Genomic DNA, 27,644 nt, shown 5'->3' with positions numbered 1-27,644 from the left:
GGTGACATAACTGTCTCCAGCCCGGGATGGTCAGGGCGCGCAGAGGGAGGGAGGGAGCCGGAGAGCACGTCCTGTGTTCGGCCGGACGGTCCAGCTGCCCTCGCTCCTCTCCGCCGCTGCTGCTGCTGCCTCAATTGTCCGGGTTGGAAATTAGATTATTTCACAAAACAAGCGCACACGAGGAGGACGAGAGTGGAGCACAGGGGCCCGGAGAAGTGAGGAAGATGACGGTCGAGTTTTGGAAGCCGCTGTAAAGGACTGGAAGAGGAGGAAGAGGAGGAAGAGGAGGAGATGGCTGTGCATGTATTCAAATGCCTGCGCCGACCTGAGCGCTAGAAACAACCAACAGGTAGTTTCTCTCTCATTCTGCATTCTCTGCAGGTAAAGTGTCAAGTGTGTGGAGTTCACAAACAGCCTGACTTAGCCAGGGTGTGTGTGTGTGTATGTGTGTATGTGTGTGTGTGTCTGTGTGCAGGGCCGTGAAGAGTTTCCACAGGGGAGTTATGGAATATGAGGATCCAGACGTGCCCCCCGCTGACACCCCTTTCAAGAGAGGTAAGAGGCTGCTTCACTGAGGTCTCTCTCTCTCTCTCTCTCTCTCTCTCTCTCTCTCTCTCTCTCTCTCTCTCTCTCTCTCTCTCTCTCTCTCTCTCTCTCTCTCTCTGCTGAGGCATGAGCAGGCCTCACGAAGTGTGGTGACTGCAAAACCAAATCACAATTTAGCACGGAATAATTTATGTCAATAGCAATATAACAAATGTTTATTAGACCTATTGATTATATGATATTACACATTGAGGAGATATGGATGGATGGATGGACTTCATTGATTCCAAATTGGGGAAATCCCCCACAATTACACATTCAACACACAATGGAACTTCCTCACGTATGAATAATGTTTTGCTGTTAATCAACTGTTTTTCAATAATCAGAGTTTAAAAACCAGAACCTTCACTCAGGAGCAAAAATCCGCAAATTTAAAAGAAATAACCATGCCACCGTGTCCACTCCCTCTGCTCACCTTTCCCCTCACGGGCTCCACCACTTTCTCTCGCTCCCAGTTACTGTGTCCACTATTATCTTCTTTCCCTGCACTCTCATCCATCTTTACCTCGTAAACCCTCCTCATCCCTTTCACTGGGGTGTGGTTAAGGTGCTGTGAGTGGGTAAGAATGGCTGTAAATCCGAGTAATCCCTGGGGATTAGGTTTTATTTTTTGCTTCTTTTTTTGGTCAATGCTTTTCTATTCAAAGCCTGGCTGTGGCTAAAATCAAGCTGTTGGCTGTCAGCGGAGATAAGACACTTTGTCCGAGGTGGAACATGTATTTACACCTGTTACTCGAGTCAAAGTTCGAGGATCACAGATGAGTAATGATCCGTTCAGAATCAAAGTCCTGCAATTTAAATTCTATTTAAATGAACAGTTAGTCAACGCCAATGATAAGGAGCCATGGACATATAGTTCTGGGTGTATTTGGGGGAGATCTGACTCTGAGACATCTGTTTCTTCTGTAAAACACAAAAAGAAGATTCGTCTTTAGTAATCTACTTCCATTCTGACTATGTAGGCTATGTTTTATGTCTTTTGTCTTTAATAGAGAGAATTAACTAACACTATATCATAGAAAGAAACAGAATAACAAGTGAAATATTACAGCGGTTTGAATAGTTAACTGGAATATAACCAAGAGAAACAAAAGTACAAACATATATCAGTATTGAAGAATAGTATGTACTGTGGAGGCTTGAATGATATACATCCATTCAAGGATGAAGTCATTCCTCATATTTTTCATATGTGCCTAAAATAATGCCAACTTTTAACTAACTTGCAGCTAAATCAAATGTGAGAACTGGAAGTTACAGGGTTAAAGGATTGTGTAAGAAAAAAACCCCAGCAGGTACTGGAACTGCTGTAATGGTGTTTTAATCTGGTTAACGTGGAGTTTCAGTGTGGTTCCACAGTTTTCATTCTGCTGAGGAGGCTCATCTCACCGTGATGAGTGTGTTGGTTTAGTGGCTGCTGTGGGTGTCTTTTCATTTTTCTTGAGCAACAGGTTTGCGTCTCTGGCACTGCTTCACATTGCTTCACCTCCTGCCTGTGCAGGGTAAATCTCTGCTCCTGTTTATTATTGGATGCAAAGTGTCTGCGTAGTCCCTCAGGGATCTATGGTGGGTCCAATCCTCTCCTTCCCATACTGTAGATTATTCTTATTCTGCAGTATTTTTTTACCCTAATATCAGTGGCTGCTGTTACAGTATCTCTCAACCAAACCAAAGTGATAAAAAAAATCTGGCCTCAATTTACAGTTAATTTTATGCATTTCCAATTAGATAAATTGGCATTAAGTTTTATCAGACAAAAATTGACAACATTTCAAAGTCAACATAAATAATTTGTTCAGTCATTGTAAAAAACAGTTATGCACTGTTTTCTACAATGAGAAGTTCTACCAAGTTTCTTCTTTTAATTTTAATCCCCTTGAAACTATGCTCTTTTTTGGTCACTACTTTATTACTTCAGAGGGAAAAGAGAAAGCAGATGCCTCATTTTTAGCTTCGTCTCACTAACTGCAAGTTTTTTTTAATTTTTATGGCTGATTTAGGAACACAAGATTCTTAAATAGCTTTTATTAGCGCCGGAGTTCGACAGTTCACACTAATCCTGACGAACATCCCAATTTAACATATCGAGCTTGCTGTTAAGCTAATTTACATAAGTATAAGTAATTTTTTTCTACTTTTTTTTTGCTTCCTTTTTTTTTTGCTTTACATAGTTGTTTCACTAATTTTACCAACAACATGAATTCAATAAAACTTATAGTATCCGTATGATGGTTGTAATGTATTTACATTACTATGTATGTGTTTATAGTGGGATACGTCATGTTTTATATTCAGGCAAAGTTGTGGGCCTACCCTCTGGGTTCACTGATCTTCACTGTTGTTATGTAACGCAGCAACTGTCACTTCAATAGTCAGCGGAGATGTCAGAGGGCTGAGACGTGAGCGAGATATTGACTGACGAGTTGTGTGGATGTTTGTCCCGCTGTAGTCACCAGGTTCATACACTCTCACTCTGTGAGACTGATATGTGCGTGTGGTTAAATGTGAAATGCAATCTGTACAGCTGCAGATGTTGGTGATATCATGAGATCCTGTTTTCACCATTAGCCTCTGACCACAACTGTTTATTCTATTCTGCACAGAGATCAACTTTAATTTTATAGTATTATTAAAAAATGAATGAAAGACAGTGACTAGTGTTTTGCTGCAGATGACCTCAACCTGAATCATTTTGATTGATCTTACAATTTTAAAATAATTGATTTAAAATTCCTGGATCTGACCCCTGATCTGGATGGGCACCAATATGTAATGGGTTCTTCCCAGACCCAAATCACATCCTTCCATAAAGTTTCATAGAAAAATCCATCCAATCAAACAAACAAACCAAATCATATTCAAGTATTTTAAGGACAAAGATACCTTTGTGTGACTGACTGATGAAACCTCAAACATATCTCTGCAATGTATTGAAATTGTTAAACATATTAACTGTGGTAAATCCATCAGTAAATACAAATTCACGTTGCTTTCAATTTGAAAATGATGCTTTTATTTATTCCTTCATTGTCCTTTTTATTGCTGATGAATTTTATTTCTCTTCACCTTTACTTAGCAAATCACCACGGGTCGTTTGCTCAGTGTTGAAATTTCTTGACATTTTCCGCGTGTGTGAGCAATGCTCTGCTTTCATTCCTTGCGTTCTGCTTATGTAGCAAAACTGATTTGATGAGAGGAGGAAAACAGTGGAAACCACAGAGGGCCTTTTCAGGCGCCAGACCAAGACTGGCTACAGCGCTGCATCTTCCACTGATGCTTATCTCTCCTGCCTACAACCCTTCTCTGTGTCTCGCACTCACACACAGAAATAAACACCCTGGTTTAGAACCGACCCTCCATACGTTTTCTCACATTCACTTCAATTCAGACTTTCTCACAATTGCGGTCAAACAGGCAGACAAAAAGGAGGACTTATAACTTCTCAGACACCCACCTTCCTTATCTCCTTATCTCCCGTGTGTGTGTGTGTGTGTGTGTGTGTACGTGTGTGCCGAAGAGTCACATGAACATAACATAGACACAGCACTGGAAATAGGAATCCTCTTATTTCACCTCTGCCATCACCATGGCTTCTTATCAGCCCACAGCTCTTTGTACATAAGATACTGCAAACCCTCTTTAAAACTGCCACGATGAGTTCACAATCAAGAGTCTGTCACAGTCAAATCGCTTTTAACTTGGAGACTTTTTAAATTTCTTTCACATTGTTTGATCTCTTGGTTAGAAGCTGGCCCTGTGTATTTAATATGTTCTATTAAAAAGTTAATATTATATTATATATCTAAATGTTTATTTCATATTTAATAGATTTAAGTGTCACATGTGTATTTGTTACATATTTAGTTTCACCGCGAAGCTAACCATGCAACTTTCTGTTACAGAAGCAGTATTCAGATAAATTATGTAGGTGGAACAAGCGTTGTGAAATTATGGAAATACTCCATTACAAGTAAAAAAGTCCTGTTTACAATTTTTACATAAGTCGCAGAATTATGGCAACACACTGTTCTTTAAGTATCAAATTTAGAAGTTCTTGTTGTGAAAATCCACCAAATCATTGTTAAATTATTAATGGATCACTATTGATGCATGAGTTCATGTTGTGTCTGCATAATTTTTTCAATTTTTATATTGCAGCTCAAATGTAGAGGACTTAAATGTACATAGTTTATATTGGTAATCTAGTGGAAGTATGGAGTTGAGTAAAAGGACATAATTAAGTTAAGTAAAGTCAGGCAGCTTTAAAAATATTTAGTTTAAAGCAAAAAAAAGTATTATTGGAAAATGTGGTTTAGTCCTGGGTTTAACCTCATTAAGTTTATTCTAACGAAAGGTTGATGTGAAAACCTCACATGTATATGGCACATTGTGGTTTAGAAAATTAAAACGGACACCTGCGTGCTCATGTAATGGAGCTCGTAGTAAATTAGATTTTAAGTTTAGTGTTGTTCAGATTTGATTCACTACCTGCGTCTTTTTATTGCATCAGGAGGAGCCTTGTCCAAGAAGACTCATTTGAGTAAGTTCTCTATGTAAACCCTGTGTGTGTGTGTGTGAATGTTAGCATGTGTGTATCTGTGTGCGGGAGCATTGCCTGTGTTTGTGCTAGATATTTGTGCATGCATTGTGGTTAACGCTAAAGTTAGTTGAACATATAACATTTGCACCTGTACAGCAACACACACACACACACATATATACACACATATACACACACACACTGTGGTAACATTGGAGTTGGGCCATCAGCAGCGCAGTGTGTGCTGTGTGTTGCACCTGCGCTGTCCGCCACACACACACACACACACACACACACACACACACACACACACACACGCTCACACACACACACACACACACACAAACTGCTGTTGCTTTGGCACTTTGGCATCTGAATGCAGACAGCGATAACATCTCGTCTTTTTTTAACTTCTTTGGTTTAGTGCAACTCTAGCACACCTGGGTGTGTTATCAAGTGTGGAGATGTTGCACGTAACACACTACCAATCCTCATGTAAGCTTGCGTGATAATAAACAAACTGGGCATAAATAATAATGCGTTTATGGCTGGGTGAGTGAGTGTGTGCATGTACAATGTATACACATATCTGAGGAATCATCACCATTGTGGTCTTGGGACTTGGCCCTGGGAAATGCTGTGATTGATGGTCATTGAGTCAATTTATTCAAGTGCTGCTCATAAGACACAGTTCTGAGAGAAACACGTTTACCCGACAGTCACTTTTTTAATAGTGTGGTTTCGGTACTTTTACTCACGTAACAGATCTGAGTTAGTTAAAGAGTCAAGTTTGGAAGGAGCTGAAGCTGTTGCAAGAAGAAATTATTCTTATTCCCTTATTGATGAATTAATACTTCACTGTCAGTGAATCACTCATTTGCATTTGAAGCAAGGGGACAATTGTGAGGTTGAGAATAAATAATATCTTACTATGTAACTTGCGTGTTTTTCTCTGCCTCCCCAATTATGCCTGTTGAAAGTGCTTTGATTAAAGTTCTCAGGCAGTTTTAAAGGTGCCAGACGATTTGAAGTACATTTTTTTATGTCTGGTGCAGAGTGAGGGGGTGAAAGATAACAACAAAGATATAAGGAAAAAGTACCTTGAGAAAAAAAAGTCAAGTAAGGGGACAGTCCCCCCCTTTCAGAGTCTCTCTCTCACGATCTCTCTCTCTCTCTCTCTCTCTCTCTCACACACACACACGTACACACACACACACACATGCATGCATACACGCACACGCTAACAAGGAAGGTGAGGCGGTGACTGACACACAAAAGTCTGAATATGTGCGCTGAAGCTGCAGTCAGCCCTTGACCAGACTCGCTGAAGGACGACAAAAGAAGAAGAAGAGGAAAGGGTGTAAGAGCAGGTGCTGCGAGGGAAGAAAAAAAAAGAGTCTAAAGAAAGAATATTGTCAGACAAAGTGACTTTGTGAAAGTGGGCCAAACGTCTGAGACAAGTGGAGGAGTGATGATGATGCGAGGTAGGAATGAAGTTCTTTGGTGTGTATGTGAGGGTGTGTGTGTGTGTGTGTGTGGGCAGTACGATCAAGGATATTTTATCAATCTGATCAAATACCTTTTATGTTGTCATCGTTTCGCTCTAATACACCCTGATTTGAGAGTTATTGGAGGGTTGCCATGACTGCAACTCGGCTGTTTTAAGATTAAACGTTATGGTCATCACGATGACCTCCACCACCACATTAACGATATAAATAGCTGCATCTTCATTTAAGTTTTTATCAGATTCAGAAACTAACCATGTATTCATGCAGATATTTATGGCGTCAAACTTGTCAACTTTCTTTAATTTTGTCATCTCATGTGATTGAGCTTTTCATTTAAGTTCCAACTTTTCTTTTTTGATTTTTGATTTAAGTGTCTGAATTCACATTTTTCTGTAGGTATATATTTATCATTTTCTGTGCTTTATCAGGTGGTTATGCTTTAATCAGCCAAATATATAGTTTCTCTAATATAGAGTATCTATTACAATACCGACACACACACACACCACACACCACACACACACACATCGTAGTTAAAGCTTTAAAATATACTGTATAAGCACTGATGGCCTTTGTTTTGAAACTCAATCAGATCTCTGCTGAGTTCTTGATTGGCTGACTGTTGGTTACATTCACTTCGATTTGTGTGTTTCAGTTTTTTGGTTTAGTGATATGACTCAAGTCTTTGGTCCCTTTGATGGATTTAAGATTTGAATCATAGCTCAGGTATTTCCTCTCTCTCTCTCTCTCTCTCTCCCACATATACAGTGCACCTCAGGTCAGACACTGAACTGATTTTAAAGGGTGAGAATCAGGGAAATAAGTTGTACAAAGAGTTTGACATTTAAAAAAACGAATGCCATATGTTTGCCTCGCCTTCGTTTAAACTAATCATATTTCCAAAGTGATCCAATAGAGCAGGTTGTAATATGACAAATGTTTTTGCAAATACAAACTCAAGCCAATTTAAAAACGAAAGCGACAGGAAAACAGGATGTTTCACGACCGCGGTGCATCAGTTTGAATGGACTGACTCCACACGCATACAGTAGACAGGAAGCATAGGAAATGATTATATTGTAAAAATTTGATCATGTAAAATGGTAATGAATTTGATTTCTAACACAGATATTCACTATTAAGAGAATTTAAGCATATAGAGGGAGAGAAGTAATACATAATGAGAAATGTCGCATGTTGAATATGCAAGCTGCTTACTCACACACACACATTTCTTGCAACATGCAAACACACACACGTGCACACGCATAGATGTGCAGCTGCTTGTTAGATGGCGCTGAGATGTAACATCTCAGGCCCACAGCTGTGTGTGGATACTGTGTGCATGACGATGAAGGAAGAGGCTGAAAATATAACTCCACATTTCTGTGTCTTCACATCAACCATAAAACTATGAATTTTCTCCCACTACACACTCACAAAGGGCTCTTTACCACACATTTGCTTAATATGCACTGACACACACACTTCGTAAGGCTTTGTTGTTGCGTTCGGGGTATTCCTGTGTCGATTCTTTTAGCGTTTCTCTATCAGAAAGGATTTCCTTGTTCCTCCGGCTGCAGAAACCTGCACAGTGCTTCCAAAGCAGCAGAGGCGTTTGGCTTCACATCAAAGTGAACATCAAAATCGCAGGTGACACATTCCCTCCCAAAATATGGTGAAAGAAATACAACAGTTGAGATGCTTCATATCCTTTGCTACTGTCAAAACATCACGGCTGTCAATCCCCCCCTATAATCGCTCGGCATTTGAAAGTTAAATATCTTATGATAATTGGTTTTCTGATCTGCTAAGATAATGTGTTTGTCTCACATAAGACACTGACGGTAATTTTGATAATTAGATGTTTTATGTTGTCAAATATTGACTGAAACCCAGTAGTGAAGGAGTTCTCACAGTTATGTAGCCGTCTGGTTCAAAAACATAAAGATACTTCACACCCGTGCTAACCCGTAAACATTTTCTCATCAGAAATATTCAGTACAGACGAAGGGGGTGAAATACTTTCTAAAATAATCCAAATTGTTATTATTGGCCGTAAAAAATTTTTTTCCAAAGATCTTAAAATACATGTTAGAGTTATTTGTAGGGATTATATAATATAGAATACAGGCCTCAGTTATAACTTCTTGTAAAGAAAATAATTTCTGATTTGAATTAAAATGTTCAGTATGTCAGAGAAATGTGTTGTACTATAGATTGTATTAACCTTTGTGCGACTGGACCAATGAATATAAATAGTATAGTATGTATTTATATGTAGTATGGTATTTTGTATGTATTATATATATTGTATCGTTTAATGCAAAATACATGAGAAAAGGATTGTATAAATATATATAAAACGCCTATTAATATTACATTATTCATCTTTTAAAAAGCTTTTGAAAAACAGCAACGTATAGAATTTTGATACTATAGCTAAAATGTTGCATATATCTACCTAGAGATACATTATCTTTTAAAATATTATTTGCTTGCTTTTGAATCATGTTACGTGATTTCTGAGAACCTTTGACTGCAACTCGTGGTGTTGAAGATAAATTAAATGATCATAAACAGTTTGTATTTCTCCCAAACTGGTTCTAAATAACTTGTTATACAAAAACTAGTGATTGATTGAGCTGCTTATAAGACCACTGTATGTTAGTGTTTGTGCGTGTGTGTGTGTGTGTTTTTGTGTGTGTGTATACAAACACTGTTTGTACTCTTGCGTGCGTATACACCAAAGGTAAGCTTCCGTCAGAGGAAGGTTGAGGTTTTTTGTCCGTTTACAGTTTACACAACAGACTGCTGACAAGGTGATTTCAGGCAGACTCTGAAGAGTTTAGTGGCAATCTGTGTCCCCCCCCCCTCCATTTGCCACACACACACACACACACAGTGAATTTCAAGTGAAAGTGCTAAATTCAGTCTTTCTGGGTTGAAACCTTTCATTGAAATGTGGCTTATTTTCTCTTAAAGTATAGTACACAGAACCATCATTTCACACATCTTTCGCTGTTTGTACGACAACTCCGAAAACGGTGTGTTTTAAGTAGAAAGTCATTGATGACTTGAAATCCTGATTGAAAGACGTCAATCAGGTTGTCTCTGTGGCGGCATCTTGGTATACTTTGCACGGGGGGGATGTGTGGGAGGTGGCACTCTTTTATTTCCACCAACAAACCAGAATATTCCATCGCAGCACATATACCGTACTCAAACCTCTACTTGGTTTTTCACATCAGCGTAAGATGAAAAATTAAAATAGCTTCATCAGCTCACAACAATATGTTAGTTGTCAGTTGTTGGTTGGTCTCATATTTTATGGTTATGTTGTAAAATGTTTTTTGCCAAGAAGTACTACAGTTCATGATATAAGTCAAAGTAAGCTTGGATAGCAAAATCAATCCTTGTTTTTTCTCTTGCGCACAGAAGCAGATAATATTTACAATATTATATTATTATATTATATTGGGTGTGGAAGCGCCCGGAGAGGATAAATCGGCAGCAAAAGAAAAAAAACGCTCAATTCCAAACAAAACAAGCACTGCATTGTATTTAACAGTCAAAGTAACCCTTATGGATGAAACATACTGTTAGTGGTTTAGTTATTTTTCAATAATTTCATATCTTTATCTCTCTCTCTCTCTCGCACACAAACACACGCACACACACACACACACACACACACACTGGGCGATTCTGGTTTTGATCGGTCTTGGTCTGTGGCTGGAGATAAGAAGAAGAGACCAAAAAAAAGACGAGATTGGTATCAAGTCAAGTTCCTTTAACAGCTCCAGCTCCATTATTACTTTTCATTTTATTTTAGCACCAAAAAAGAAGTCTTGATTTCACCTGATGACGCCTCAGATAACATTCTATACAAACATCATTTTAATCAAGTTGAGGATGATCAGAGCCACACGATTGCGTGGAAAGTTCTGGGAGGAGGAGTGTTTGTGATTGCTGTGTGTGTTTTTGTGTGTGTGTGCGTGAACAGTGAAAGGTCGTGGGTGTTGGTGGATTTCCTGTCGTTTGAGGTTGACAATCAGAACTGAAATAGCAAAGAAAAAGAGAGAGAGAGACCACCGATGATATTTAGTTTGCAGAAAAACATTTCCCCTGTGCGTTAAATCATCGAGTTGTCTTCTAAAATGTGTGACTCTCTTTAACCCTTATCATGGTCGATCTTGAGGTTAATCAATCGCCTCCATTAGTGTCAGCAGCCGCAGATCTCATCAGCCCTGCAGTGGTTATTGCTGCTTCATTATCTTCATGTGAAAGTGTTTAACCTGAGGCCGACTGACTTCCTCAGGAGCCTTGGGGTGATCCCTGTTGCACGAGACAAAAAGGGAGCACACTGACACACTAACACACACTCGAAAGTAAATCTGACACAGTTGTGCACGGAAACGCTGCCGTGCATGAGCATCAGCGCCAGCTTGTGTTGCAGAGGACAATCACAGTGCATAGTAGAAGGCAAGACATCTCGTTGATATCCTTAATGAGGACAAACCCTAAAACCTCTCGCACCTGTCACCCAGACTTTGTTCCTACATGTGTGGCCCTTTAATGACTCTAATGACGTCTGAAAAAAACTGAATTCACCACAAGATAAAAAGGACGAGGGGGGGCGAGAGTTCACAGAGATCAGGGGATCGGGGGGAGGTGAGAGGGGGCCGGCCGTTACTGGCAGTGATGGAGGAGAGAGAGAGAGTGCATTACTGGCATCTGTGTCCTTGATGAGCCAGACAGAGAAGGATTCACAAAGAAAGAGATGACATGAAAGAGGGACAGTCAGAGCGAAAGAGAAGCCAGGCAACCACTTGAAAGGCCTCTGAGGTTGACACCTTCACATTCTCCGCCTTTCTCCCTTTGCAGATATTCCACATCTTCTCAGGACTCTCTCTCCTCGGCGTATTTGAAGTTGTTCTGCTTATTGTTATTAAGGCAAGGGGTGTTAGAGAGGAAAACACCTTTGGTTGACTCTGGTCACACGAGAATTGATGTTGACGCCTCAGGGGAAGTACAGCAGAAGACATAAGTTCTCACAGTGGGAATCATTTTCCAGTTTACTTCTTGGGTAAAAAGAATGTAGCATCAGTTCTCGCTCACAGTGCCAACCTTTACTTTTAGACTTGTTTGATATTAATAATGGACACATTGATGTGAAGGTAACTGCTTTTACCTCCTGTGTTTTCTCAGCCCAGATTGAAGCGATCCCGTGCAAAATCTGCGGCGACAAGTCCTCTGGCGTGCATTATGGAGTCATCACCTGCGAGGGCTGCAAGGTGAAACGCAACATATGTACTAGATACACACACACGAGGCATATACACGTTCAGATTTATAGGGTTGACAGCACTTTCATGATCTGTCTGTTCAATATGAAGCAAGCTCCGTGTTAACTTACCTTAGCATTAAGACTGCAAACAGGGAAACAGTAAGCCTGGCCTTTCACTAAAGATAAACAAATTTAAAAAATCGCAACACACAACATCCAGTTGTCACGATTGACAAGTGAGACTGACTTAGCAAATAGCTTTTCCCATAATTTCCCCAGATATAGAACTTTTTCTTTAAATAACCATCAAATTGTGACCAATATCAACACACTGTAGTTATTTGCATATATTTTGGCTGATATGTTGAAATGGCAAAGAAAGACACAGCGATGTCAAAGCTGATGGATTATATTATACCATCACGTCAGAGTTAAGTTCAACAGTAAAATGTGCTCCTCACTACATGTCTTGGTCACAACTTATAAAACCATTGATGTACCATTATCAGAAATTTGTAACTCAACTATCTGCCTGTTAACCGTTCATTTTCCATCCCTCAGGGTTTCTTCAGGCGCAGCCAGCTGCCCACTGTGTCCTATTCCTGCTCCAGGCAGAGTAACTGTCAGATCGACCGGGCCAGTCGCAACCGCTGCCAACACTGCCGTCTGCAGAAGTGCTTGGCACAGGGCATGAGCAGAGATGGTGAGGCTTAAACACACCCACACTGATCGAGAAAACACTAGATTAATTTCCTTAACTTTGTGTATTTATTTTTTAAATTCCTCAGCCGTGAAGTTTGGAAGGATGTCCAAACGTCAGCGGGACTCTCTGAACGCCGAAGTGGAGAAGCACCGGCAGCACCAGCTGCATCAGCAGCAGCTTCAGGGAGACGTCCAGTCTGTGTTGTCCTTCCCCACCAAAGCCAGGCAAGACCGCTCCCCCCAGCTCCTCCAGCCCATGGTTCAGGCCTACTCTGTCAATGGTGAGGCTGAGCTGCTGTCCTACACCAATAATGTTCACCCCTACCTTGTGTACTCTGCCAACGAGTCACAGGTGCCAGGGATGATCTACAGAAGCTCTGGTGTCTCTCCCGCACCCAGGTCCCAGGGGAGGGGGGGACAAAACGGACACCCTGACATAAGAGGTGGGACACTGGTGGTTGAACACACTTCACTAAATGCAATGTACTTCATCCTCCTTTGTTTATTCCTCATTTGTCTCTTCTTTGTGTCAGGGTTTGAATTGAGACAGCAATCTCATGATCTGACGGCGATCCATCCCTACAACCCTCTGGAGGATTCCTACAGCATTTATCCTCACTCTCTGAGAAACATAGGTACGCAAACAGCATGTTGGGCTAAACATGTCCATTTAGGTGTGTAGCAGACTACGTATTAATGAGTGCTTCTGCTTGTTTTCAGATGAGCTGTGTGCCAGTATCGTGCGTTCCCACCGAGAGACCAGCCAGTTCAGAGTGGAGGAGCTGCAGGCTCTCCGATGGAAGCTGTTCAGTAGAGAGGAGATCCAAGCCTATCAGAGCAAAGTAAAACCGACCCACCTGATTACAGTTTCCTCCCTTTGAGTTCTCAGACATTTTGTTGCATTTGTATATAGACAGCCTCAAAACAAAACAGTCCATCAAATCAGAGACATGTTTCAACATGTCCCCTTCCTCCTCTTAAAGGTCCAGTGTGTAAGATTCAGGTGAAAGGGATCTATTGGCAGAAATTGAACTTAAAATAATCCTAGTGATGTGTTCACTAGTGTGTTTCATCAAAATTGTATGAATTGTTGTTTTCTTTACCCTAAAATTGGCCCTTTAGATTTAAATACTATATATTTAGATCACCTCTCTATAGAGGCTGCCATGTTTTTAACTGTAGCCCAAACTGGAAAAACTAAACACCTTTTGAGTTTTTAAAACATCTGAAGGCTGCCACAGGTTACATTTCATGTTTGGAAAGGGAGGGTGAGGTGAGGGCTATTCAGCTGCAACATGCAACTTCACCACCAGATGCCACTACATTCTACACACTGAACCTTTAAGCTGATGTTCAATATAGAGGTAATGGTATCATAGAATATTACTGTATTGTATGATATAGTGAGCAGCATGGTGGTACAGTGGTTAAAGTTGTCAGCACATTCCAAGAGGGATTGAATCCTGTCTCTGCGTCAGTTTTCTCCTGCTACTCTGGCTTCTTCCCTCCGTCCAAAGACGTGCAGATTGGGGTTAGGTTATTTGGTGACTCTATATTGACCATAAATAGAAATGTGAAGGTTTTTATGTTTGGCCCTGTGATTAGCTGTGATGGGTGACCCGCTTCTCACCCAATGTCAGCTGATATTTGATATTGGCTCCATGTATAAATGGATTTCATACTTTATGACAAACATGATATTTAATTGTGATTTTCCTCTGTCCTACTCTCAGTCAGTGGACGACATGTGGCAGCATTGTGCCATTCGACTGACCGATGCTGTGCAGTATGTAGTGGAGTTCGCAAAACACATCCCAGGTTTCCGTATGCTCAGCCAGAACGACCAGATTGCACTTCTCAAGACAGGTGAGGTTACCTGTCACTTACAGAAACTGACCCTATGCTTTACTCTTTGCTCCCTCGCCTTTTAACTGATTCATTTTCCTCCTGTCTTCCCCTTGTCATGCAGGCTCCATGGAGGTGGTTCTGGTCAGGATGTGTCGGTTCTTCAACACAGAGAACAACACTGTCTTCTTCGATGGGAAATTTGCTGGAGTTGAGGTCTTCAAGTCTCTGGGTGATTACCTTCACACATTGATCCAATCTGAGGCAGAAAGGCAGATCTGTTAGCATTCATGCAGCGAGCACAGTATCCTGTATATTAATGTGGTGGTTTATCAGTGCTCTGTGGTTTCTCTGCCTGCAGCGTGTGGTGATTTGATCACAGCAGTGTTCGACTTCGCTCATGACATGTGTGCTCTGAAGCTCACTGAGCAGCAGATTGCTCTCTTCAGTGCTCTGGTGCTGATCAACGCAGGTAACGTCTCAACCATCTCTCACCCATGTTACATTTCCAAAACATGAAAAGTTGGAAAAACTCCTACAAGTTTCACTCTTATCATTAGGCTGCATCTAAAACTATTTTTTGAATATTGACTAGTCTTGATTTGTATATTTAATGTACTTTTATATGTTTTTCCCATCTTTCACCCGGAGATAAATAATGTTATTGGATAAATTTGGTTCGTAGCCATTATTCAGCTTTTCCTTCATCACCCAATATCATTCCTTTACTATATATATTGTTTCTGTAATATCCACTGTTAAGCTAATGCAACAGATTCGTTTTTTAATTTTAACTAAACATTTACAATTAATGTAATTCAACCTTACATTATTTTAGTCATGTTTTAATTAATTTCCACAGCTTATACGCCACCTAGTGGCTGTTCATAATCATAGTAAAATGTACAAAATCCACATTGGATCATGACTTTTCAAACTAAGAATTGCATCTTTGTTAAAAGGCCTCACATGCTTTGGTTTCTATCTTTCTGTGCAGACCGTCCATGTCTGGAGGACAGAGGCAGGGTCCAGCGGGTGCAGAGAAGCGTGGAGTCAGGACTCAGACACATTCTACGCCGAGACAACCTGGAAGGTCTATTGCACAAGGTACAGTGTCTCAGTACAGATCAAATGCTTTCTGTTCATTCATCTCATGTTGCTAGAGGCTGATTTCATCATTTTATCTCCATGAATATGTGCATGCTCACCTACGGTACATAGTGAACATCTAAATGTGTCTGTGTCCCCTGCAGCTGTACCAGAGGATGGCAGTGTTGCGTTCGCTGTGCAGTCTTCACATGGAGAAGCTGCGCTGGTTCAGTCAGCGTTACCCTCTCACTGCTCACTCTCTGTTCCCTCCGCTCTACAAGGAGCTGTTCGCCTCAGAAGCCGAGCTGCTGCCAGGCACCACACACTGATGCCCCAGTAGCATAAACCAAACTGACACACACACACACACACACATGCATAGACACATTATTTTATCACTTTCTGACAGAGTCTATTTTTCTAATAATGAAAATAAATGAGATGCCCACAGTAATCATAGTGTGTTAAATATTACATGAACTCCAGAGCTTTGTTTTGGTAGCTTTTGTCAAACATACATTTCAATATTTTGACCAGTTTTACTACATGGGGAATTTTGTGTTTTGTTGCAACATTGTCTTTGGGATACCGGATTCATTCTCCCTCAGGATGTGCTGTTGTGATTCTGTTCAGTCAATGTGTGTTGACTGTCCATGCTTTCAGACTGATAGATTCAAAGAGGCAGGACAATGGCAACATGGTCCACTGAGACTTAAAGTCCTAGTCCACTCAACATCTGTCCAACAGCTTTGGATCAGCAGTAGATTTGACTCTGAATGCAAATTACAAAAAGGAAATAGCACAAAACATCAGGTTAAAATACCAAGACACATTTTTTACAGATGCAAGTATCATGGAACTCAAAAGAGCACATACCTCCGCCAAGGCCCAACCATCTGCCCCCTGAACTGGATCCACACCAAAATCTTACTTCGACAGAGTTCATGGATATCTGTTCAGTTGTTTTTGTGTAATTTTGCTCACAAACAAAAAGAACAACAAACAAACTGGTATGAAAATATAACCTCACAAAGGCAGAAAGCCCAGAAGTGCCCAGTAGCGTGGCATTACATTTCAAAAGAGCAAGATAAGAACATCAAGCAATAAATAAGTTGTGTAGTTGATTAGGTCGCACCGTGTCACGACATAACCAACTCAACACAATCCGCTCTGTGCACAGATTACATCCACATGTTCACACTCTGTATGACTCAAAAGATAGATTTTGACCTCAATATAATTTGTATACAAATGTGGGAGCCATGTGGCAGAAACACAGAGCAGTGACAGTATGGGTGAAGCTAAAAAACCTTGTATCTTTTGTGAAATCATACTCTACTTTCAGGAACCTTGAGCACATAGCGATCAAAGATTGGCATCAGCTCAGCATCATTGTGCTATTTCAATCATGTTAGATATCTGAAGGTAAATGTACATGGCAAAACAAGTAGTCCCTACAAAATGTGAAACATGGGAATAAATCAGATTCTGCACACTCACGCAGAGAAAAACCTCTGTATCTGTTATATCTGAATTTGTCAATGACTTGAAACAACATGAGACAAATTGCCTCTTTGTATCCACATGTCTCTAGAGAAGGGTTTCTCCTCAGGTTGATATTGTCAAGTCCTACGAAGCAGCAGTACCTCAAACTTTTTTTTATCCTTTGTGTTTGAATAACTTCTCACTGGCTTTTATATCTTAATAACTTTGGAAACAATGTTGCATTTTATGTAGAAAACATGATGGAGATACAGTAGACGTTGCTTCCTCTGTGCGCAAACTTTTCCCTTTTTCTGATTGAACTTGCATATGTTTTGTTTTCTCTACACACAGTAACTTTTAATAAAGCAATGAGTAAAGAGGATATGACGAGAGGCTCCAGCATTAAATACCGTCTGTCCGGGTGTAGTCCTCTCTGTTCCTGGAACAGCTGAGATCATAATGAAGTTAAGTCCATGTAAATCCTCTAATAAACTGCTCAGGCTGTGACACCAAGCACATGTGGTAACTTTATTTGTCTATTTGTGTAAAAGAGCAAAGTGATTTAAAGTCAGTCGAGCGAGAAACAGCATTCTGATGTCTTTGCATATTTGATGAGAAAAACAAAAACGTGAAGTTATTCAGAGTGGACTGAACCGACGAGGCTGATTTATCATTCTCGGCAACACTGACACACGGACGAACAAACTTCAGTATCAGCACGATACCGCAAATGCACCATTTAACACAGAGGAAATGTTAGTCATTGTGGGTGACCCTTCGTACACTGTCGATCGGCCTGTGGAAAGTTGTCGTCAGGTTGTCAAAAAACAAAAACTGTTGCTAACCAAGTTAAGAGGAAACAAATCACTATGAGTCAATTGGATTTGGTAAATTTGACTTAATCCTGCAAAACACCACAGAGGCTTTTTGTGGTAAATGTTAATTCACTCATGCTACAAAGCTGCTGGTCTGTTTATCTCTTTCTGCGTGTGGGTTCTTTCTAAATGACTTAAATAAACAGGGAGTTTTTCATATTTCAGTTTGGACCGACATTAGATAAACAGTTCTTATAAGGTCATTCTCTGTTGAACATGAACAACTTGCCCTTTTCCCACTGGTGGTAACAGCTGCAACACAAACCTACAACTTCTGCATTGACGCAACTAATGACGTAAATGACTATTAACTGACTATGTGATGTGTGTGCTGGAATTCGTGTTTTAACTTTTTCTTTAAAATGATACTTTTTTCCTCTTGATTGCCTGCACCACAAAAGAAATCCACCAAGCCGAGGGAGGGAGTTATGTTTAATTCTCCTTTCGATTTCTACTGTGATGGTATTTTTGCAACTCTGAGGAATTAAATAGAAATAAACCTTCTTCACCTGATGTTTGCCCCTGAAAGAAAAGGAAAGCGGCCAGAAAAATCTGTACTGCCAAAAAATAATGAGTCAACAGTTTTACAGCAAGAAACAAGTGATGCATTGGATTTACACAATAACTTCATGACAAATTCCAGACCTCAGTTTTTCCAGTATGAGAAAGGGAGGGAGTCATGGCAGCCTTCAGCTTGTTTTTGTTTGCTATTCTTTAATCTCCGACCTCTCAGAGGAATTTCTAGCCAAGAGAAACACTTCAGTACAGTTTCCGGACTCTCGTCTCTCACCCCCACCACCAACAACAACAGAAAAACGTTGATCCTCAGATCTCCTCTATATGATGGGAAAGAGCTCTGGGCAGAGCAGATAATCGTTCCAGTTTAAACTGAGGCCCAAAGAGAGTAAATTGCGGAAACTCATTAAGCTGCAGTCTAGCAGCGCAGCGCACCGGGGACATCTTCTCTGGTAGGATTTTATGAGAACATGGTGGGAGGGGTCGTGTGAAGGTCACAGGCAGTTAGTTCTTCATACTGGAATCCTTGAGACAAAGAAAACCCTGCATGGACTCAAACTCGAAGTGAGATAAACCAGGAATTCAAGGCTTTAAATCTGTCTCTCTGTGAACAAAAGATAAATAAAAAATATGAACACATAGTGAATACTCAACATTAACTTGTTATTACTTAAAATCTAAATTCCATTGAAAATATATGCTCTCAATCATTTATATGAGCCACTGATTCTCCAATTCAAGTTAATTTATCCTTATTGGACTATTCAGTGCTGTTCTGAAGTCTGACAATTAAAACCCAGCTCTTTGTTGGAGACGGCACTACTTTCAGCAGAGTCTGTTTCGAGCCAAAGACAGACATGGACATTTATCAAGCAGGTAAGATGTATAGAAATGTGTTAATGTGTTGCAATATGGGACATTTAGGAACCTATCTTTTATTAATCTGTTCTTGAGACAGGATATCTGATATTTGATTTAATTACAATTTTCCCATCTATCTGCTTAGGTCCACCAACCTCACAGAAGCACAAACTGAAGGTCTATACTATGTGGCAAAGTTTCTAAAAACTACAATCTATTCATCGTGTCAATATTGGTACAGACAGTAAATAATTAGACCAAATAAACATTGGAATCATCGTACAGGGTTGAATGCTATTCTACTCTAATTAAGTTTGACTTTATTCTCGACAATTCTACTTTATTCTCGATCTCCTCTGATCACTCGACAGGTTGGCTATTTTTCGAAATATGAAACACACAACAATACAAAATGGCAGAAAGAATCTTTCTTTATGACACAGAATCACAAAAAAGAGAAAAGAAGAAGAAGAATCCATGGTTCTTGATCACGTGTTTGAGAAGCAAACGCTGATTGGCTTAGCTGAGCGACAGCTAGTAATTTACGGCTAGCGGCGGGACATTGCGTTAATCTGGACCAAAACAAGACTCGTGTCCAGACATGCGTGTCCCAGAGGACTCATGGACTGTGGAGGGATCAGCAGTGAGTCATGGTGAAAAACTTCCCTCCCTCCCTCCTTCCTCTCACTCCTCCCTGAAACCCCACTTCCACCACAGAAGGGATTTACGGGGTCTCTCTCTCTCCCTGACGGACAGCACGGGAGCTTCTGCTGGACCAATTAGCGGGCCCGTCTGTTTAGTGGGCGGGGCCCGGGAGTCAGTCATACAGACAGACCGCTGCAGCACCGACACAGAACCACACACCGACTGGATCGCGATGGGTTCGTCTTGGCCTGTGGTCTGCTCCAGCCTGCTGCTCTGGGTTCTACTGAGCTCAGCATCCACAGGTGGGTAAAGTCCCTTATCTGACTGTTGTTGTTGTTGTTGATGTTGTTGTTGTTGTCCCACTGGTTTTGATGTGTTTGCGTCAGGCTTCAGCTCCATGTTTGTTCGTCTAATCTGCTCCAAGTGCGCACTGACATTAATCTTAGACTTTATTTACTTTAAAATACTTTTAAACACATTAGGTGCAAAGTGTCTAAGTACCCACAGAGCAGTATACTCGCAATCTCCTCCAGTTGAACACTAGTGCTTCAACTTTACTTCACTTTCTTCCAGTGGTGCTTCTGGTGGGATGTATCAGGGTACCTTTACTTATAAGTATATTTTTCACGTATTCGTACTTCACTGAAGTAGATTTAATTTCAAGTACTTTTCACTGTTAGTCCACTACACTTTTTTAAAAATTATTCATTTATTTTAAAAGAGGAACAAATCAAGAAACAGGTATTCATGGGGTTGTATACAATAAAATGCAGGAACATACACACATACAAGCCAGGGGTGTCGTACAATATACTTATAACTAATTTAAAGATATTCATCAGATAAGTTTTAACAGCCTTTTTGTTGGATGATTTGGAAATCAGGTCTACATATTGTGCAACATATGAGGAAAACAAGTGTTGCTATATTTGCATTTATGGATGAAAACTTTTGCCAAAAACAATATCAAATTTATTATCTTCTTTTTGCTGGGTCTTAACAAAACCAAATAGTTTGTTTGTCTGTTCCAGCTTGTCCACTACACACACCAGCAAATATCTGTACATTATAAGCAGGCAACACTAGACACCACCAACACTCATTACCTTGTCATAACGGGATAGGCTACACCCTGCAAGTACTTTTATTACTTAGAATATATTCAAAAGCAAATGCCTACTCAATAAAGTTAAATGGTACTTTTACTTGAGTACATTTTGTTTCTTTATTTGTACTTGTACTAAAGTAACATCATTGAGTACCTCCTCTACCAGCTGCTGTGCATATTAAGATTGAGCATATAAGGTAATATAATATGATGATATTTATAGATTACATTATCTGATCAAAATGAGATGTGAAAATCAGTAATCATTACATTATGTTTAATATTTGAAAATGCAACCTGGACAGGAGCCTTTCTGCCTACATAGTGAGTAGTTTAACTTTATTAGATTTTTTTAATTTTTCTGATAATATTTTCACAATTTTACTTATGTATACTTTTACTTGTAAGTACTTTTACCTTGGAGTAATTAAACTAAACAACATGGGTTGTTCAGGATGCACCATATTCTACTATCGTATATGCAATATCTTAATTTGCAGTAGTTATAGCTGGTAGAGGAAGTACTAAAAAATGTTACTTAAGTAAAAGTACAAATAAGACGACAAAATGTATTCAGGTAAAAGTAAAATGATCATTATACCTTGTCTACTTGGGTTAAAGTAAGTTTTTATAAAAAAATCTAAGTACTTGCAGCTATTTTGCAGAGAAATAATTTGTATATAATTCTAAAGAAAAACAGTGAAGAGTTGCTTAACTTTGTCTGGCTTTTTCTCTCTTCCTTTCTCTCTTTCCTTCTCTCTTTGTCTGTAGAAAACATTCCAGATGAAGACTTCGGTGAGCAGCTTGAAGTCACTTTTGACCTTGACGAAGAAGGTGTGTATTCACATACGAGTGCAGAGTTGATTGCTGCAGTGAAGAGTTCACAGGGGCAGTTTGTTCAGCTCTCAATACTTCAATTACAGGGATTTAAGGACATGTAGTTCACTTTGCATGTCACAAGTAGAAGCACTCATCCTTTGGAAACAGTTGTGTGATGATTTCATTCTGATGAATCAAAACTTTATTGAGAGTACCCCTGTAGTAGTTCAGTGCTTATGGGCTACCCTTGATCATGACTGTATTTACAAATATAGTGTAAACAATTTCTTTATGCCTGTTTGGTTCCTTAGCTACTACATGAAGACATTAACTTATCCATTTTGAAAAGACTTGTTCATCAATATGTGTCTTTCAGGGATGGGAGACGCCATTCTCCAGAAGACGGTGGATTGGGCAGATGTCTTCGATCCCAAAGGTTCTGTAGCTCTTTGTGTTTTCTGTCATGACCTTGTTTTGGCATAAGTACACAGCATTCAAACATTTGTCCCTTTGGCTGCTCAGATTTTACTGCCTATAGCTTGCTTGTATTCCAGTAATAAATCATACATTACAGTATTAGGGTCACCTAAAGTGGAAAAAAGCTAAGATTTCAAGAATTAAGTCATCATTTTAAGAGACTAAAGTCTTATTCCATGGATAAATATGACGTACATTGACAAAGGAAAAAGTCATGACTATAGGCAACTTGTCAGGGGGAAGAATAACAGGTGATCTGTCTGTCGGCTGTCGTTAACATGAGGAATGTGGAGCATCTTGTTAAGTTATTCTTTAGTATAGGTTTCACAAATAACAAAATACTCTTTTAGCTCAGTAGCACAACATCATCATAAGTATCGGGACCTTGAAAAGAGTGAGCATGAGACTTTCTGTAGAAAGAAACACAAACATGGAGGAAATTGGCTTTTTCGTGTAGGAGGAAATGATTGGTAGTGTTCGACTCTGTGCTGGTCATAATGATCGAAATAGTTTAAAAAAGAAACAATGAGATTAATAACCAAGATTCTTAATCCAGAAGGTAGAGAAAATGGAACTTATTTTTTCTCTTTAAATTATCACTTTGTATTCATAATATTATGACTTTGTTTCCAATTAAGACTTATTTATCATAATATTAATTTTCTTTTTATTCTTTTTTGTTTTGTTTTATAGATTTTCCCATGCAGCGGATAATAGACTCTCCACCAGTAAAGCCTGACACCCTGAGTGAGAGAGGTTAGCTGCTACCTACCTACCTATCTGTCATCTTCTCTTATTTATCTCTCCCTTTTCGGATTTACTTTACCAAACCAATGTCCAAATGAGTCAATTGTACAATGAAACCACCTCTAAAGATGTGATAAACAAACAACTACCTTTGTTCTGTCAGGGGGTTCCAGACCAAGACCAAGAGGGCGTATGTATTCTTTTTCTTCTGGTTTGAATTTACTTTGTTCCAACCACAACTGTGAAAGCATCACTTTAAAATCACGCTTCCTGTCCTTCCCTTTAAGGTCAACCAAATGCTCAGCCCCGGTCCTTTGCGGGCCCTTCTATGGACTACCCCGTTCAGTTTCCCCTCAGCCGCCCGACCCTTGAGAATCTCCAAGCCATCTGTGACCACGGAGAGCGTCGTCCTCGCTATCCAGACTCTTACTTTCCTGCCTCTGGCTTTGGTCAGCTGAAGAGAAGGGCCAACGCGGTCAACAACGCAGAGTCCTGGTTGGGCACATGCTGCGAAAGGAACCAGACGTGGGAGAAGGAAGTGACTCTGTGTTGCGCCACACAGGCAGTAAGTTTTCACCACAGCTCTTAAAACTGATTAAGCAATTTAATAACAACAAGACTGTTATTGGCATCACATTATTGTCTAACCTTTAATTGCCATTAACTGATTTCCTGAACCTGAGGCCCTTTGTTATTGACTTTAGTTCGCAAACCAAACCCAGTTTCATTTATGTTCATGTTTTCGTATTGCCCCAGATATATAAAAAAAAAAAGAAAAGGCATGAAACATTCTTCACATTGCAGAGATGATGGTACTTAAAACAAAGTTGAAGGCCTTGGGCGCTTCCAGTCAATAAGTCCATTATATCTGTTATGTCTGTCCAGACAGACATAGATATAACAGATATGCACTGGCATGAGTACAAGTGAGGCTGCCTGGGGGAAAGTAACAAACCTGTCCCAAATCTGTCAGTGAATAAATCATTACATTAATCTTAACTTCTTCCTTTTTCTTTTCTTTTTTTAATTCTCGGTCGTTTCAATCACTCACTCAACACACAGCCTCGAACACATGGACTTTATATAAGCATGAGAGGATTATTACACACACCCTGAATGTCTATGTTCTGCCGCAGTGGGAGCTGTCAGTCAAATCCTTCTGTAAGGAAGACTCATCGGTGAAGGATCGTTTGTATCACTGCTGCAGACTTACAGGCCGCGACAGGCTCAACTGCTTCAACAACGACTCTCCGAACCCGAACTACGAGCCCACAGAGGAGATCCCGTTGCCACCCCTACCCTCTACTATCGACTTCACCTTTAACCCCAACACTTGCCAGAGGTATGTAGGGAAAAGAATAAAACCTGCACAGATATTGACAGGTCTTATTCCAGTAGCATCGCAACCTCTCCGGCCACGATGGATGTGTGAGCGTCGCGTGTGGCATGTCCTGTTTTTCATTTTGGGGCCTGTGTTATCAGCTTAGAGCAGCCACACTGTGACTTGCTTATTGTCTCCATGTACCTTGTAGATAGTTAGTGAAAATTATCTATTACCACAGTTTCAATGTCTGTCTGTCATTTACTTATTAGAACCAAACTTAACAGAAACATAAACACTTGAACAAACCAGTGTGATATGAAAAACAACCTAAATGGACATAAACCAGAGATACATTTATTTGACGTATACTACATATATTTTAATAAATGGGTCCATGTCCCACTTACCAACATGGAGGAGGCTAGACCTATACTGCCTCCAGTCACCAGGTGGGGATCCAGACGCTTTGGCTTGGGGAGCTGTCATGGCGTCCATCTTTAAATACAGTCTATGATCTGAACGCAGCCTAACACATTGTTGGTGATGGGATTTGAGGGTCACCAGTGTTTTTCAATTTATCATAAAGGCTCTTACCTCATGCTTTACAGGACAGTGATAACTCCACACAGTGTCAGAGGAAAGAAGAAGATGACACCATCTACATCGCAGAAAGTCGACATCAAGTTTCCTCCTGGACGACCCACCGCAGATTCTATTGCGTCACTGTGTCGCGACCAGGCCCTTCGTCCCCGCTACAGTGTGAAGTGCCTGCAAGGTACCGGCTACGAGTGGCTGTCTCATCAGGCAAAGACCATTAATCGAATGGAGAAGGGATTCAAACATTGCTGCAAAAAGAAGCAGGACGTGCTCAACTGTGCTGAACAGAAGGTAAAGCATGAGAGTTACAAACATAATTATTTGTACAGGTACAATTTGGTATCGTCTCACGTAGTCTTTCCTGCTTTTGTATTTCAGTGGAGTGAGGAGCTGAACAAATTTTGCTCGGTTAAGAAAGGGGGAGAGTCGGATTTCCACTGTTGTGTAGTTGAAGGAGCAAATGATAAACTCAACTGCTTCCACAACATTTCTCCTGACCCTCATTATAATATGACTTCCGGGGAGCTCTCACTCGACAAAATCTGCGACACGTACAAGATCATCAAGAAGAAGTAAGTTGTTTTTTTCTGTCTCCTTCATTCTTATCTTCCTTCCAGTTCCATTTCTGCTATTTGAAAGCAATGAATCACAAGCTGCCTGGTGTGTTGAAATCTGCTATTTTGGAATGTGCTGACACCTCATTTCCTTTAATTCTTCTTTGTTATTAATGTTGTTGTGGATCGAGACCCGTCTGCACAATGTGTGACCAAAGACAAGTTGGAAACATAGTTAAGTTATTGATTTTGTTTCAGGTTCCCTGTTGGTTTTCCTCTCAAAGGCTTTGTTGAGCAATGCTGCCCCCTGTCTGAACAAGACAAGACCATTTGTTCCATGCAAAAGGTGAGATTAAAAAAAAGTATTTTGAATGCTATATTTTAGATTCAAATTTGAGGAGCTAAGAACTCAAAATCCAAATCATCTGATTTCTTGGACTTGTTCTCTTCATGAAATTAGCTCGAGGAAATGTCAGCGTCCTTGTGTTCATCTGGGAAGGCCTCTTCTCCAGCCGTCCGTCGCTGCTGCCGCATGTCCTCACAAGAACCTCCCGACTGTATATCCAAAATTCTCATGGACGCCATCACCAAAGCAACCAAGGTCTTACATCAGAAGAAGAAGAAAAGTTGCCCGATCTCCTAAATCCTTTTGACCTTTTGCTGCTGAGCCCACTGGCACCTGACCATTAGGGAAATTGTAAAGCTCTTAGCAGAGGTGTCCTTCAGTCACTCAACAGAAACATTATTGCAGCACAAATTACACTTAGTCCCTTCTGTGAGATCAGAAGAATACACACAATGTGGACCAAATTCTAGCTTCTTCTGCTTTTGTCTGTGATCACATCTCATCATTTATGTATAAACAGATTTATTAATAAATGCACAGCTCTTTAAACAGATGTTGTGACAGATGTGTTACCGTTACCACTGTTTTTATTTGTTTCTTATTTCTTTTTACCACATTGCATTTTCTTGATTCTTTGGAGCTGCAAGATCAGTTCCCTTTCATTTTTTTCGTTGTTGAGATCGTATCTGCAACAGTTCTAATAAAACATTTTTTGAATATACATTTGTGGGCTAGCATTTAATTCTCAAGCTGATGTAAATTTGAGTCACAATTGAGTGAAATATGCATCCTGGAAAGTTTGTTTTTTAATATGTATGTTTTTACAGTTTACAGAGTTATGAATCTAGATTTGAATCATCTGAGCTGGGACATAAGCAGACAATTTGCTGTCAAACTAAGTTATTTAGTTTGATTTGATTTAATACTACAATTAATGCAAACACACAACATATTTTCAGTCTATCAATGGCCAAGGACTGGCATGGACTAGAAATAATTAGATATCAGGAAATAAACTCTACATATCCCAACACAGCAATTCTTTATTTTATGTTGAATAAAACAAGAAAAAAATACTTACTGAAGACAATATAAATAAAGATGATAAAGATGACACTAGAAAACAATGAAAGGGAAGAAAACACAAGGGAAAAAGAGTGAATATGGAAAATGAAGTTATAGGGCTAGAGGACCCATATTCAGATAAATGGTGGTGGAGGGCATGTGAATATCATTTCAAAACACCCTCATCTTGCTATACAGAGTGTGAGTCTGTGTGTGTGTATATGTATTTGTATTTGTAAATATATATCTTTAAGGACAAGCCTTAACACGTGTGATCCACTGAAATATTACCGCTGACATCTTTTCCTCTGACAAAACAAACGTAACATATATATACGTAAACAAAATTTGAAGACGGGATGAAATGCAATTGATTTTGGAACAGAATAAAAGGAATGAACAACCTGCATGCATCGTTACAAAGTTTCTCACTCAAGCGGTTTTCTAAATCTTCCCAGAATTCATTGTGTGGACAGTTGATGAGGAGGAGGTTAAATATTTGGTTGACACTGCTGCTCCCTGCTGTTCACATTCAGTAACAGTAGCAAACCATTAAAAGAGCCATAATAGTAACACAGGCTTTCATTGAATATAATAAGAAGTCAATCTATACAAAACAAATATCAGAAATAATCAGAA

General features: G+C 39.9%; 2 protein-coding genes across 2 annotated transcripts; both read left to right on the top strand.

The window, feature by feature from the left end:
- Window positions 1-256: 256 nt before the first annotated feature.
- Window positions 257-16,398, top strand: rorc (RAR-related orphan receptor C). The gene is made up of 13 exons (XM_061081418.1): window positions 257-349; window positions 476-555; window positions 5,120-5,149; window positions 11,872-11,957; window positions 12,512-12,653; window positions 12,739-13,095; window positions 13,186-13,287; window positions 13,373-13,494; window positions 14,386-14,518; window positions 14,622-14,729; window positions 14,859-14,969; window positions 15,495-15,604; window positions 15,751-16,398. The coding sequence occupies exons 2-13, from the start codon at window positions 504-506 to the stop codon at window positions 15,913-15,915; spliced, it is 1,518 nt and encodes a 505-aa protein (XP_060937401.1). The 5' UTR covers window positions 257-349; window positions 476-503; the 3' UTR covers window positions 15,916-16,398.
- Window positions 16,399-20,151: 3,753 nt separating this feature from the next.
- LOC133013560 (extracellular matrix protein 1-like) lies at window positions 20,152-26,661 on the top strand. The gene is made up of 11 exons (XM_061080537.1): window positions 20,152-20,270; window positions 21,848-21,910; window positions 22,272-22,331; window positions 23,066-23,128; window positions 23,283-23,309; window positions 23,407-23,684; window positions 24,256-24,461; window positions 25,052-25,331; window positions 25,419-25,612; window positions 25,853-25,940; window positions 26,055-26,661. The coding sequence occupies exons 1-11, from the start codon at window positions 20,201-20,203 to the stop codon at window positions 26,235-26,237; spliced, it is 1,512 nt and encodes a 503-aa protein (XP_060936520.1). The 5' UTR covers window positions 20,152-20,200; the 3' UTR covers window positions 26,238-26,661.
- The last annotated feature ends 983 nt before the right edge of the window (window positions 26,662-27,644 follow it).

The sequence above is a fragment of the Limanda limanda genome, chromosome 11 (assembly GCF_963576545.1).
Source record: "Limanda limanda chromosome 11, fLimLim1.1, whole genome shotgun sequence".
NCBI lineage: Eukaryota > Metazoa > Chordata > Actinopteri > Pleuronectiformes > Pleuronectidae > Limanda > Limanda limanda.
The sequence above is the reverse complement of the archived record's forward strand: the minus strand, read 5'-3'. Positions and strand labels throughout refer to the sequence as shown.